At 39.7% G+C, this 12,383-nt stretch overlaps 1 protein-coding gene across 7 annotated transcripts in view; it reads left to right on the top strand.

Annotated features, from left to right (window-relative positions):
* Nucleotides 1–12,383, top strand: part of RUNX1T1 (RUNX1 translocation partner 1) — a 116,341-nt gene that overhangs the window by 56,862 nt on the left and 47,096 nt on the right. For all 7 annotated transcript variants that reach the window (XM_027892506.1, XM_027892509.1, XM_027892507.1 and 4 more), the window contains 3 exons: nt 6,339–6,476; nt 10,068–10,309; nt 12,021–12,110. In XM_027892506.1, the coding sequence (XP_027748307.1) occupies nt 6,339–6,476; nt 10,068–10,309; nt 12,021–12,110 (470 nt within the window). The remainder of the gene's footprint in view (nt 1–6,338; nt 6,477–10,067; nt 10,310–12,020; nt 12,111–12,383) is intronic.

Below are 12,383 nucleotides of genomic sequence, written 5' to 3'. Positions count from 1 at the left end.
AATAGCTGGTGATATGAATTGTTAACTATCTGAGCAGAGGAGAACCAAGATAAGCCAAATTGTGATATTGCTCTTGCAAAAGGATCATCTTCTGCATGTGAGCTTCATACCCAGTGCACTAAAAGAACACTGGAATGTTGTGTCATCTGAAAACTTTCCTGTGCATGTCCATCAGCCACTCCACACAGATTCTCATTCCTGGTGGATAAGCCTTGCAAGGGTAATATTCTATGACAAAAGATGGAGTCTGAGTGTCTGAAATGCTTTCTCATACTACACTTCAGTAAATCGCCCAGAGAGTAAAAGTTCTCTATTGGGGAACTGGAAATCTGGTGATGTTTCCTTTCTAGGGCAATAACGTGACTGCATCTGGTGCTGACAGAAAGTTATGTCTATGTTATGCCTCCTTCAGATCAGTTGTTTCTAGCACAAAAACATCCATTGTGTATAGGTCCTCATTTATTCATAAGAAAAAGTCCAAAGGGCCAGGAGGTGAATGGAATGAAGACTGTACCGATCTCAAACAGGGTTTGCAGTGGTGTTGTCCAAATGTCATGTTTTATGGCTGCATTGTATGACTTGCAGGCTTCTCCAGGGGTTCAGTGCATGGAGAAGGTAGACTTCACCATATATATCAGGCTTATTCCAGGCATTCCTAAACAAGTCTGTTTCAACCAAAGCAACCTGGTAATACTGTTGTGCTCTGCGTAGCAGCAGGTCTGTGAGTCTGGAGCTGTGGGTTTCCACAAACACTGCCTTGTTAATGGTTCTGCGTGGCTTGGCCACATCTGAAAGAGGAAAGGTTTGTTACTGACTGCAGCAGGATAGCATTATGGATGGAAGAGTTGTGGAATTTGCCCTCTTAGATGGACTTGTGGTTTTCTGTGTCCCAGTTCATAACCACTGGGACTCATAAGCTGTGGTTACCTGCTGGCAAATTCTATGCTATCCCCCTCAAAATAATCGAAATTAGTCCAATGCATCTAGGTAACCATCAGGTAACCATTAACTTCACAGATTTATGTCTCGATTCATATAGTTTGGGTGGTGGAGGCAGGTTCTAATCCCTTGTGTCATGTGTGGGGTTTGCTCTTTCTGTGAGTCTAAAGAAAAAAAAGACAATGGATTCTTTTAATTTAGCAAGTTTTATTTTTATTTTTAACATGTTGGCACCAAAGTAGAAAGTACTGTACAATCAATATAGAGCATCTTTTAAGAATCTTTCATGCCTGAGTGTACATCTGGAACTGTTTGCACTAACTAAAAGTAAAATAAATGCCACAGCATATTATACCACAATTTTTTTCATTTAAAAAAGGAAATTGAAAACACACCACTCCTAGAAATGCTTGACATTGAATTGGCTATTGAAATGGTATCAGTAAAGTATTTATATATTCCATATTTTGTTCCATGCATCAGCTTTCCTTGATGCGTTACACTTGGAAGTGTGCCATGTGAGCTGAAATGTTGCCATTTATGAAAGGCCGCCTTGTTTTAGAAACGGACTAAATCTTTTAGGGTACAGGAAGTAAAGTAAATCAGTTTGAATACAGGCACATCTCTCTTTGCCCCTTCTCCTGCATGCTTTGCTTTGTCTCTTCCTGGTTTGCTTCAGAAGCTGACTGTGCTTACAGGTAAATATCAGTGTTCATCTAACAGGGATAAAAATAACCTCTACCATAAAAACTGAATGAATGACAAGAGCAGTACAGTTTCATGAAACAAGAAATTCACAGAAGAAATATCGTAATTTAAAGTCGGTTTTACAACATTCTTTAACTTTAAATGGAGCAAAATACTTCTGTGGTTAAATCACAGTTCTTCGTTCTGTGCTGTAGAGGAGATTCAAGAATGTACATTTCAAAATGTTTTGCGTTTTTTTTATTAAATAAAAAATATAATCCAAAGCAACTGCACTAGATCTCTGCATACTTGAAACATATTTTCTGAATTTATTCTAAATCTTTCACTGCACCAGAGGGTTGTGTATATGGATTAGGACTAGACCATTATTTCACCATCTTTCTCCATCCTGAACTGATTGCAGTGAACACTACAGAATGAGTTCCAGATGTCTCCTTTTCCTTCCAATGTGAAGGACCTCTGGTTTCAGCCCCATTTGATCCGAACTGGGCTAAGGAGTGCAAGTCTGTCACTGTTTAGAGGGATTCAGTGGAAAAAAAATCTGTGCACCTGAAAGAAGTTACTCCCTCTATGTACACAATATGAAATGTGTGTTGCTGTAGGATGCTGCCTGTATGAAACTTTCTGGTGTGTCCCTGCTAATTCAGGATTATTGTTTGAAATGTCAGGGTCCATCAGAAAAAAAAAGATAGAAATAGCTTTGCAAATGGGAGTTTGGTTTGAATTAAGAGCATGAAAATGCATTTGAATTTAAGAAATTGGGCAATTTTAAGACGTGGTGAGAGTTCTTCCAACTTTCAAGCAAAATTCAATGTGTATGTCCCAGTATTATAAAACTGGAGCAAATGTACATTGAAATCTTACCCAGGCAGGTTTTCACATGTAAAAATTAAAGTTTTTCCTCTGAAGGGATTCTTTCTTCTCCTCCCAAACCCTTATCACCTCTGAATGTATTAATAGCAGAATATCCACTGAGAGTGTGTATAAAAAATGTCAACACGTAAAAAGCTTCATGGAATGACATGGGTTAAAGTAAACTTGGCTTGTGAATATGGTTTAAATACTATTTTGTCTTTAGCTTTCATATCATCAGGCTATTTTTCAACCATTACAGTAAAAAGTGTTGGTTGTTTTATTTTCTTTAATTGAAAATAAATAATGATTTATAGAAGCTGGAGTTCCAAGCTAAGTATCAGATGCCGCAAGCTTTAGGAGTTCAGATAGCAAGAAGTGTCAACACTTTTATCTCTGGTCACTTCACTCTGTGCTCTATCACTGCTGCATCCCCTGAATGATCTGTTTCTTAAAGAGCTGCTGAGGTTCTCTGGACGTATGGGTGGTGGGGCAGCGGTGGGTGCAGAGCTGCTGTAGACAGGCGCTCCCAGTCCTATCACTCCCTTGGAGGTCAGGGAGCCATATGGAAAGGCAAGAAACAGGTAAACAGTAGCAGTAGGAGCACAATGGCTCCCATGGGAGTTTTGCTATTAAAGGGGAAAAGAAGGATGCAAAGGCTCTTCTCTTGGGTGGTGTGGTGGTGCCTTCCAAGCACGTGTAAAAGTTTTGCGTTTTGCGTTGTACTTCTTCAAAAGCCCCTTTTCCCCGCCCCCAAGGAGAGTCTCTGCTCTGACAAGATAATCTTGTACTCTGGTAAGAAGTGTTTTGAGGTGTGCTTGAAAGGAGCCGTATTTATATCTCCTTACGGAAGGCACGGCTAGGGAACTTACGGACAATCAGAGATAAATCCGTCTGCCTGCAATCATACACTAGGAGAGTGCTGCTTAGGTCTTTGTAAGGGGGAGAGAGAGGTTAAGAAAAGGTAAGTTGTCTGTAAAGGGTGTTTGTGTTTACCCCTAAGGGGTTCAGAGAAAGGTAATTAGGAAAAATCAAGCCTAATGTTACTAGATTTAGAAGAGAAGTGCAGAGGTCTGTGGATAAGTTCAGCAGTCTGCATACTGGGTGGTAGACACTATTCGAGGTAGTAAAAACCATTTGGACCACGGTAGAATGGCAACCTGAAATTGGAGGGCAAAACCAAAACACTGTTTCTCACTACCATGTTCAGTTTAAGTAACAAAACATTACCAGCTTTTTGGGAAAGTCTCCCCCCCTTCCAATCTGAATGCATTTCTGATCAAACCTGAACTTTGAAATGCAGTGGGGAGGGAGCAGGAGACATGCGGTTGGTTACAGCTCAGGATCGCTTTTAGTTATCACCAGCTGAATTGGAGGATACAGGCTGTGCCTGCTTGCTGAGAGCAGCAGTCTGTTAGAGGAGCTCGATTTCTCTCACTCCTTCTTCCACCCACCTCCATCTCCTCTGTGCCTGTGTCTGCGCTCCCACATGCTTCAAATCTGTGTACCTGGACTGCCTTCCTTAACAGTTCAATGTGAGTGTTAGCAGAATGAAAACCAGATGGACCAGCAGTTCCCACTGTTATCTCCCCACCAGCTCTGGCAAGCCTCCCTTTCTCTCTCCTTTCTTGGCATGGCAGAAATATTTGCCTTTATTTAGGAGGGCTGGGGCTCACTGCTGTGCCTCTTTCCCTCTGTTGCAACATGAGCTGAAAGCTATTTATTCCCTTGTTGCTGAGGTTGGTTGAGGTGAGTGCAAGATGAATTCGGCTATTAAGGAAGCAATTAACATTTCAAGACGAGTTTTCATAGTTCTTTATATTAAATTAATGGCTTGTTGGAGATATAGATTTAACTGTTTTAGTATAGTGATACGGAAAGGAAATGTGCATAGAATATGTTTAGAAACTTGCTTTTGTTTTCCAGCATGTAATAATTTGCTGTTGCTTGATTTGCAAACCAAACCTCACTTACCTGTGTGGCAGCCTTAATATTTAAGCTAATTATTTAAGGTCTTCCACCCACATCTGAGGTGGAGGGATCTAACCTTAGATCAGCACCACAGATCCTATAAAATTGTATCTATATTCCCCTTATCCTACTCTGGAGGTGTTTTACTGTTCATCTTCCCCAAACTCGTCTCTAAATTCTATATGATATTACTCTCTTTCCCTGAGAACTGAAACACTGCCTGTAAGCATTCCTACAAAGGGCAGAGATGACTTCTATAGTTGCAGTACCTGACAGACTGTACCTCTAGGACTTACTTCCTAATTTTCCTGAGTTTCAGGCAGCTAAAGATTGGTATCTGTTATGTGTTGTTAATTTTTTTTTTGGGGGGTGGTGGTGTTTGGGGGGCTTTCCCCACTTTTCTCCCCCCCCTTTCCCCTTTTCTTTTGGTAATTTTCTCATATTTAAGTTTTCTGGTAATTAAGTGTTTTGAAGCTTTTTAAAACATACTCTTCATTTGTTAAATGTGTGCATTGTATTTAATTTGTTACTGGGGCAAATTTGTTTATGTCTTGGGGGAGAATTTCCGATATGATTTTGTTATTGAAGTTTGTTAGTACGAACAAGGATAACACATTGCTAAGTGGAGTGACAGAATTTATAGAACATGCCGGGCTTTGCTGTTCTCTTGAATTAAAACCACAGACTTACATGCTTGTCCATTAGCAGCAACACTTACTTGCTTTACGAAATAGTTTCATGAAGCTCGGGAAGACTTGTATTTATTTATTATAAATAAATAACTGTGACTGCCCAAGGAAGAGATGGAAGAATTTAACCTATGCCCATTAAAAGCTAAACTTGATTATACTCATCTTTTCTCAAGATGGCTCACTAAATTCCTGGCATGAGTGAGGAAGCCTTAATTTTGCTTTCAGTTGGTAAATGTTGCCAAGTTTTGCCCATTCTTAATAAATTAAACATAAGGGCTTGGATGCTTTTAAAAAAAAATTTAACATAAAGGTGTTCAAAAACATGTTGGAAGAAAGATTACATTTCTGTAGCTTCTATATCAAATGTCTTGCATCTTTAGATCTTTAGTTGCAAGAAAATTGTTTTCTGCCTGGTTTTTCCTTTTGTTTGTTTTGTTTTCTTGGGTAGATACGTTCCTGCTTATCTTGCAGGTTTTGAATTAAAGTTATTCTCATTGTGAGACAGTGCAAATTTACATACTTATTTAAAAGCAATAGTATGTATAAGAGATGATTGACGTACCATTTTGGCATTTTGTGTTTATTTTTCTGGTGAATGTGGGAATATCCAGTAGCATTGTGGTAAAGTGATCCAGGAGGTGTGCGGTATTTACCATAAGTATCTCTCCATGATTACAAGGAGAAGGGATAGAGAGGGCAGCAGGTGACACAGAGAAGAGACACGAAGAGAGCTGGTTTCAATCAATATACCACTCAGTATCTCACCTGTACTAAAGAGCTTCAGGTTTTAGTTCTGGAAGAGCTGCCATAAGGGGATTTATTACCTTTCTGTGTCTTCATTTATTTTTGCCTCTTGGCTGACATCAGAACCTGGAAGGGAGGTGGCATTATTGTAGCTTCAGGAGTGCTTGGGAGGTAGCATCTGTACATGCTAGAAAAAACCCTGAAAGATAATGCAGCACCGCTACAAGTGAGGTCTTACCATCTGCATTACACCTTTTTAAGTGACGTTTAGGTGATGTAATTTGGGAAGAGCGTACTGGAGTAGATAATCAGGTGTAATCTTTTCTCAGCAGATGCTGAAATGGCTTGCTTCTTGCATTAGCTTTTAAGTTTTTGTCAAAGGGAATGTGCTTGGGGAAATAAACCGTTGTGTTCCTGTGGTGTGTGTTGCAGATCGCACTGAGAAGCATTCCACAATGCCAGACTCACCTGTGGATGTGAAGACACAATCCAGGCTGACGCCTCCAACCATGCCACCTCCTCCCACTACCCAAGGAGCTCCAAGAACCAGTTCATTCACGCCCACAACGTGTAATTAGTCTTATTTTCTTCCTTTTCTTACATCTTCTTTCTATTCTGTGTGTAAGGAACCAAAATAATGCAAAAGGAAACGTGCATGATGTGGTGGGAGTAGCATTTGGTTGTACTGCAATAAAGAATTAAGCAAAACTAAGCCCACAACAGATTAATACATCTCTAAGGTATTAAGATGGTCAGCTCGGAGTTGTGTTGTTATTTCATTGACAACTTGGCCACAGTGTCAAACAATAGCAAGCAGTGGTTTCCCATGTACTTAATGCTCAGATCAGTCCCCTTGTCAGAAGTACAGGAAACCTTCTCTGACTTGCTCTTATGTTGTGTAAAAGATCCTGTTCTCTTTTGTATAGAAACTTCAGGGAGTTGTTTGTCTGTTTTTAAAGTGGAGATAATTCATAGTGAAAAAAATATTTGTCTTCTACCCACTTACATTTCAATGAAGAATTCTGATTTAAGTGCTATATAATATCTAGTTAATATTGATATAAAACCAAAATTAAAGCCTTTTCATAATTTTTATCTAGAAGTTTCCAGTCTGTGAGCACTTCACTTCTCTAAATCACTTAGGGAAGCATCTCTGTCTCAGCGTGTTGATATAAACACATAAAAAACTCTACTAGTCTTGATGGAATTACTCTGCATTTGTACCAGTGTAACTGAGATTTGAATCTGGCATGCTGTCTGGACTATTCTTTTCACAGCCATGGAATGATCTACATTTCTCGTACTAAGATTTAGCTGTAAAGTTTTTGGTCTCTTTTATACTGCCTTGTAATAGTATAAACATGAGAATGTGTTTACATTTCACATTTTAAATAAAACATTTTTAGAACAGTAGAATACATATGCCTAAACAGAATGAAGGCAGCATCTTCTATTTGTCTTGCCTATGTCTGTTTAGTCCCTTTCTGTCTGTTAGATACCTTATTTAAAATTCACCTCTATGCAGAAGGCCAGCTGGAGGCCTTTGTACTACTTATCCCAGGGAACCCTGTCCTGACAATTTACGTTGAACTTAAACAGTGAGGAGGGTTTGTGCCAGCTATTCACGTAAACTCAGATTTAACCCAGTGACCCTGATCCTGCAAAGATTTGTCTGTTTTGCTTAACTCCAGCACCTGAATCATCCTGGGTGGAGCTTCAGACTGGAGCTGCTCCAGTCTGAAATTAGGTTGTTTCTAGATTTTTCCAGGATTGGACTCTTGCAGATTAGGCTTTCCAGTGTGATGCCCTTGCCACAGTTCAGGATAATGTTTGGCACTCATAAAAGGAATATGACAGTGTTCTTTAATCACACAGTCCTCAGTGTACTCAAAAGATTTTTGGATGTATGTTTGTATGATTGAATTCAGCAGTTTGGAAGGTGATTGAACCATAGCTGGATATTTGGAGCTCTCTATTTGAAGACTAAAAGTCTAAAAAAATCTGATTTTAATTGCTTTTTACTCTGTCAGATTTTGGCCTTAGCAGTTCCAGCTTGTATAGTAAACAGCCACTTCTGTCACAGTATCTGTTAAATTTATTATTACTACAGTGGGAATGCCTGCAGGCCAGAAAGATCAGACTTGTTTTCTGGTCTAGAATATCCTTGTTTTCTTTGGTTTAGATGATTAAAAATTCTTGACGTGTCTTATTTTGGAATTTTAAGTGCTAAATTCTTTGTATTAATAACACGGTTTTGGTTTAGAAATTATGTAGATCTTTGTCTTTTGTATTACAAAGAAAGAGCTGAAATCATGGGACTATTTCTGTATTCCTTTGGAGAAATCTTTACCTGCCTTTCTGTGCTTTCATGACTGCAGCCCCAGGACCCTCTGCCTGTAGCAGCCCCTTACTGGTGACAGAGTTGTTGGGTAGTGTCAGGCTAGATCAGGTCATGTCGCTGTTCTTCCCAGTCCTCATTTACCAAGTTCATGGTATGATGACTTTTGGCTATGCGAGTTTCATAATGTATTTGTTTACTCACTCTGTAGCACTCAGAGCATGGCTTGGAGTCACACGTGGAGCTGAATTTGCAGAGGCCAACTTCTTTCTATTTCTGCTTTTTCCGCTTCTTGTTCTCCCTATCCCATGCAGCCAGAATAGGCAATCAAAACTAGGATAAAACACAAGCAGAAACTAACATAGCTTCTTCTGTAGTGCCTCCGCAAGGCAGTCACTGGGGCAACAAAAGCTCCTTCAAAGTTTTGGGGTAGTGATTTATATGTAGTAATAGGTGCCCACCCTCAAAAAGGACTTCCTGGCTAAAAGTAAGGATGACTGATAAAGAAAATGACACAAAAATGGGATGTTTGACTTCAGAAAGGCTGGTCATTGAAAAATATTGACCGTTCTTAAAGTTACTAGGTTGCCTTGGCTGTGCTTTTAAAGAGAAAGCAATTTATACTAATACTCGTATGCATTTTGGAAAGTAGGCAAGTTCCGGAGGTTTTTTTTTTGGACAGGTTCTGACTGATCCCCCAAAAGAAATCAGTGAATTTCTCTGGGGCAATGGCCAGCTGAGCACAGCTGCTGCTGAGTGCAATCACCTGCTGTGTGCCCACACCTGCCAGTGTGCTGGTGCACTTGTGTTCCTAGGGAGCCATCCTTTTTCTTGCCATTTGCTCTCATTTTAGCAAATCAGACTCAAACAACCTCAATGGCATGTGTTTGAGTGTTGCTGTTCCAACTAACCTGGGTGGAAAAGGATGTCCTCAGTTTGATTCTGTGCTCTCTTCTGTAGTGTGGATGAGGATCAAACTGACATCACTGCCAAAAACTGTGTTGTCTTCAGTATGTCTGCATGAGTCTTGTTGTTATATATTTTGTACATTGAGTACTTCAGATAGTTATTCTCACAGCAACCTTACAACAGGAGGGAAATGCTTTCTTTTTTTTTTCTCAGAGATATGGTATTGGCACATGAAAGCAGAGAGATTTGCTTGTGGTCTCTCAGAAGTCTTCTGAAGTCTAGCTCCATGCCGTTGCTGCAAGGCTTCAGGCCACAGGGAGCATGGCAGCATTTGTACCTGCACAGACAACTTTGTGTGCTTCATATGTTAGCAGCTAGGAAATCTGTATTGGAAAAATAACCTTCTCATTGGGTGGTGTAAGGTTAAAACGTGAAAGTCCTGTTTTATAAACACAGCTGTCAGTTGTGTGTACAAAACACAAGTAAAATTATTCAGAGATAAACTGAGGCTTCATGAAATATGTCTGCACATTTTTTCTATCCCAAAGAACAATTTTTTTGGGTCTTCAATCATGCCTTTTCTCTTTCTGTTTCCCTCTCTCTCTTTTTAAAATCCTCTGACAAAAGGCTGGAATTCAAATGATGCTTTTCAGGTCCAGGAGCATTTTGAAGGGGATGTGTGAGAGGCAGCTGCTGTTGCTTCCAATCCATACACCGTTCAGTACCAGCTACTGGGAAATAAACTGCAGACTGTCACTCTGTCAAAAGGCTTATTGTCTTTGATTGTGCAACTTAATTTTGAGGTCAAGCACAAAAAACATAAGCTGAGGGATTTTCCCCTCTGTCTCCGTTTTCTCTATATCTCTTCCCCCACCCCAATCTTTATTTTATCCTGCTGTCTCTTTTTCTTTCAGTAACCAATGGCACTAGCCATTCACCAACAGCGTTAAATGGAGCTCCATCTCCTCCTAATGGCTTTAGCAATGGGCCATCCTCTTCCTCTTCCTCTTCTCTGGCTAACCAGCAGTTACCGCCAGCTTGTGGAGCTAGGCAGCTCAGCAAACTGAAGAGATTTCTTACAACCTTACAGCAGTTTGGCAATGACATTTCACCAGAGATTGGGGAGAGAGTGCGTACCCTTGTGCTAGGACTTGTGGTAAGCAAAAAAACCTGATATTTTATTCTGTCCTTTTCCCTCTTCCTTGCTTGATGTGTTTATTATATAAACCTGTTGGTCAGATACACTGCAAGAGTGAAGTGCACCTCTTGGTGTGGAAGCTAATGTGTAGCTTAACTTATCTTCCCACAAGTAGCAGCTCTTCCCCACCAGGTATAGCCTTGACTAATTTTGCCAGTGCAGTATTATGCTGTAATTTTGTGATGGAGTTTTCATTCTATACTGGCAGTACTTCTAATGTGGACATACTTTAAATTATGTGATGTAGCAAAGTGGTTTGACTTGCCTAGATTAATTGGATGGGGGAAGGAGAGTGCCCTACATATAGAGTGCCAGAATACTTGTTAAAAGGATGACCTGAGTATATGTGGACTGCAGTTATGCAGTGCAAAACCTTTTCTCAGTTACACTGGCCTCAAGATTATGAGCTTGATTAGGCACTGCTGCTACTTCAGTCACCTTATTGATAAGGTTAACTTCATGTGATGGTATAGCTGAATGAAAATTTCATCACTTTCTTACCTACATTTGTCAGGTAGGGCTGCCCTTTTAGATGCAAACTGTTGTGAATCTGGCCCAGGATTCTTTTTATTCCCAGTAAAGTCCTCTCTCTGCCAGACATCATCTCCCACGTATCTTCTTCAGCAATAATTAGATATACTGGGAAAAATGCTGTTGTGGTGCTCTGATTTACATCTCTTCTGAGCAGCTGCAGTTGCCATTGACTTCGCTTGGAGCAGAGACTGTGACAGCATTGTTTAGTACAAGGGCTGAGGGGTCCTCTGCTTGTATCTTCACAAAACCCTACCTGACAGTAGTGGGTGCCCCTTCACTTGAGTCTGTCAAAAGGAAGTCTAATATAGGCAGTGCAACATCACGAAGTCTTGCTATCCATTTGCTTCTGTATTCAAAATACGTGTTTAATGGGGTTTTGCTTGTCACATGGTTCTCTCTGTAAAGGGGAACTAGTAAAGAAGGGAAAGGTGGCTTTGGTAGCATCCACCTTCTGTTGATTTTCAGATCAAAACTGCTTCCCCACTGTTAATTATAGTTGATTTCTGCCTTCATTTGAGATCTGAAGAGCAAATTAGGATCCCTTGGGAAAATCCACATCACACTATTCCCTTGGTCAGCCCTGTCAGTATGTGGTCTTCATGATTGTCACCTCAGCTGTAATGACTTCCCTACATAGTCTAGAATATAGTAAACAGTTCTCTTTATAAGTACAAGAGGCAGTCTTCCTCCTCAGCAAAAAGGAATGCGCCTTTAAGAAATGGGATCTTTTTGTCTGTGCATGTTAATTATAACTTTTGTACCGGGAACAAAATTGCAAGTCACCAGTAGGAAATACAATAATAGAAGAAAATAGTAGAAAAATATGAAATTAAAAAAAAAAGAAGTTGAGAAAAGCAGTTTTAACTGATGTTTGAAATATGAAACTATTTGCATGCTTTGCACCTGAGAGTTTAAACTGTACTTTAAGCAGCAGGCACTGAATGTCTTAGATGTCTGGTTGTTTCCTTTGAGTAATTTAATAAGGTAATAATTTAATATGCAGCATGCTTTTCTATATTCTCTTATCAATATCCAGAACAAGTTATTAAGCAGTTTCAGAGTCCTTTGGTTACCGTTTCTCTTGCTGAATGTTTTCATTATTTTGTCACCAAGACAGAATTTTTTTTCTCAACAGAATTCTACTTTGACAATTGAAGAATTTCATTCCAAACTGCAAGAAGCTACTAACTTCCCACTGCGACCTTTTGTCATCCCATTTTTAAAGGTATTGCACAGTTCAGTGATCTGGAAAGTATTTCAAACCATTTTGTTGCTAGGTCACAGATGTGTGTTACAGTTTTTTTAAGAGAGTCAGGAAAATGAATAACGTTTAAGGGCTACTTTCCATAGCTTAGTGCATGTAACCACATCTGAGTGTATGGTCAGGGCATCATTTCTAGCTGTTCACAGGAACTGTTGGTTCCCTAATTCTGTAATCTCTGTTGTTTGATTAAATTTTTCATTTGTAGGTATATAAGCTTTTACGAACAAAGTCTTG

This window comes from Empidonax traillii, unplaced genomic scaffold, assembly GCF_003031625.1.
Source record: "Empidonax traillii isolate 1590-97213 ecotype Southwest subspecies unplaced genomic scaffold, ASM303162v1 scaffold355:size2308892, whole genome shotgun sequence".
NCBI lineage: Eukaryota > Metazoa > Chordata > Aves > Passeriformes > Tyrannidae > Empidonax > Empidonax traillii.
This window is presented reverse-complemented; position numbering and strand designations above follow the sequence as displayed.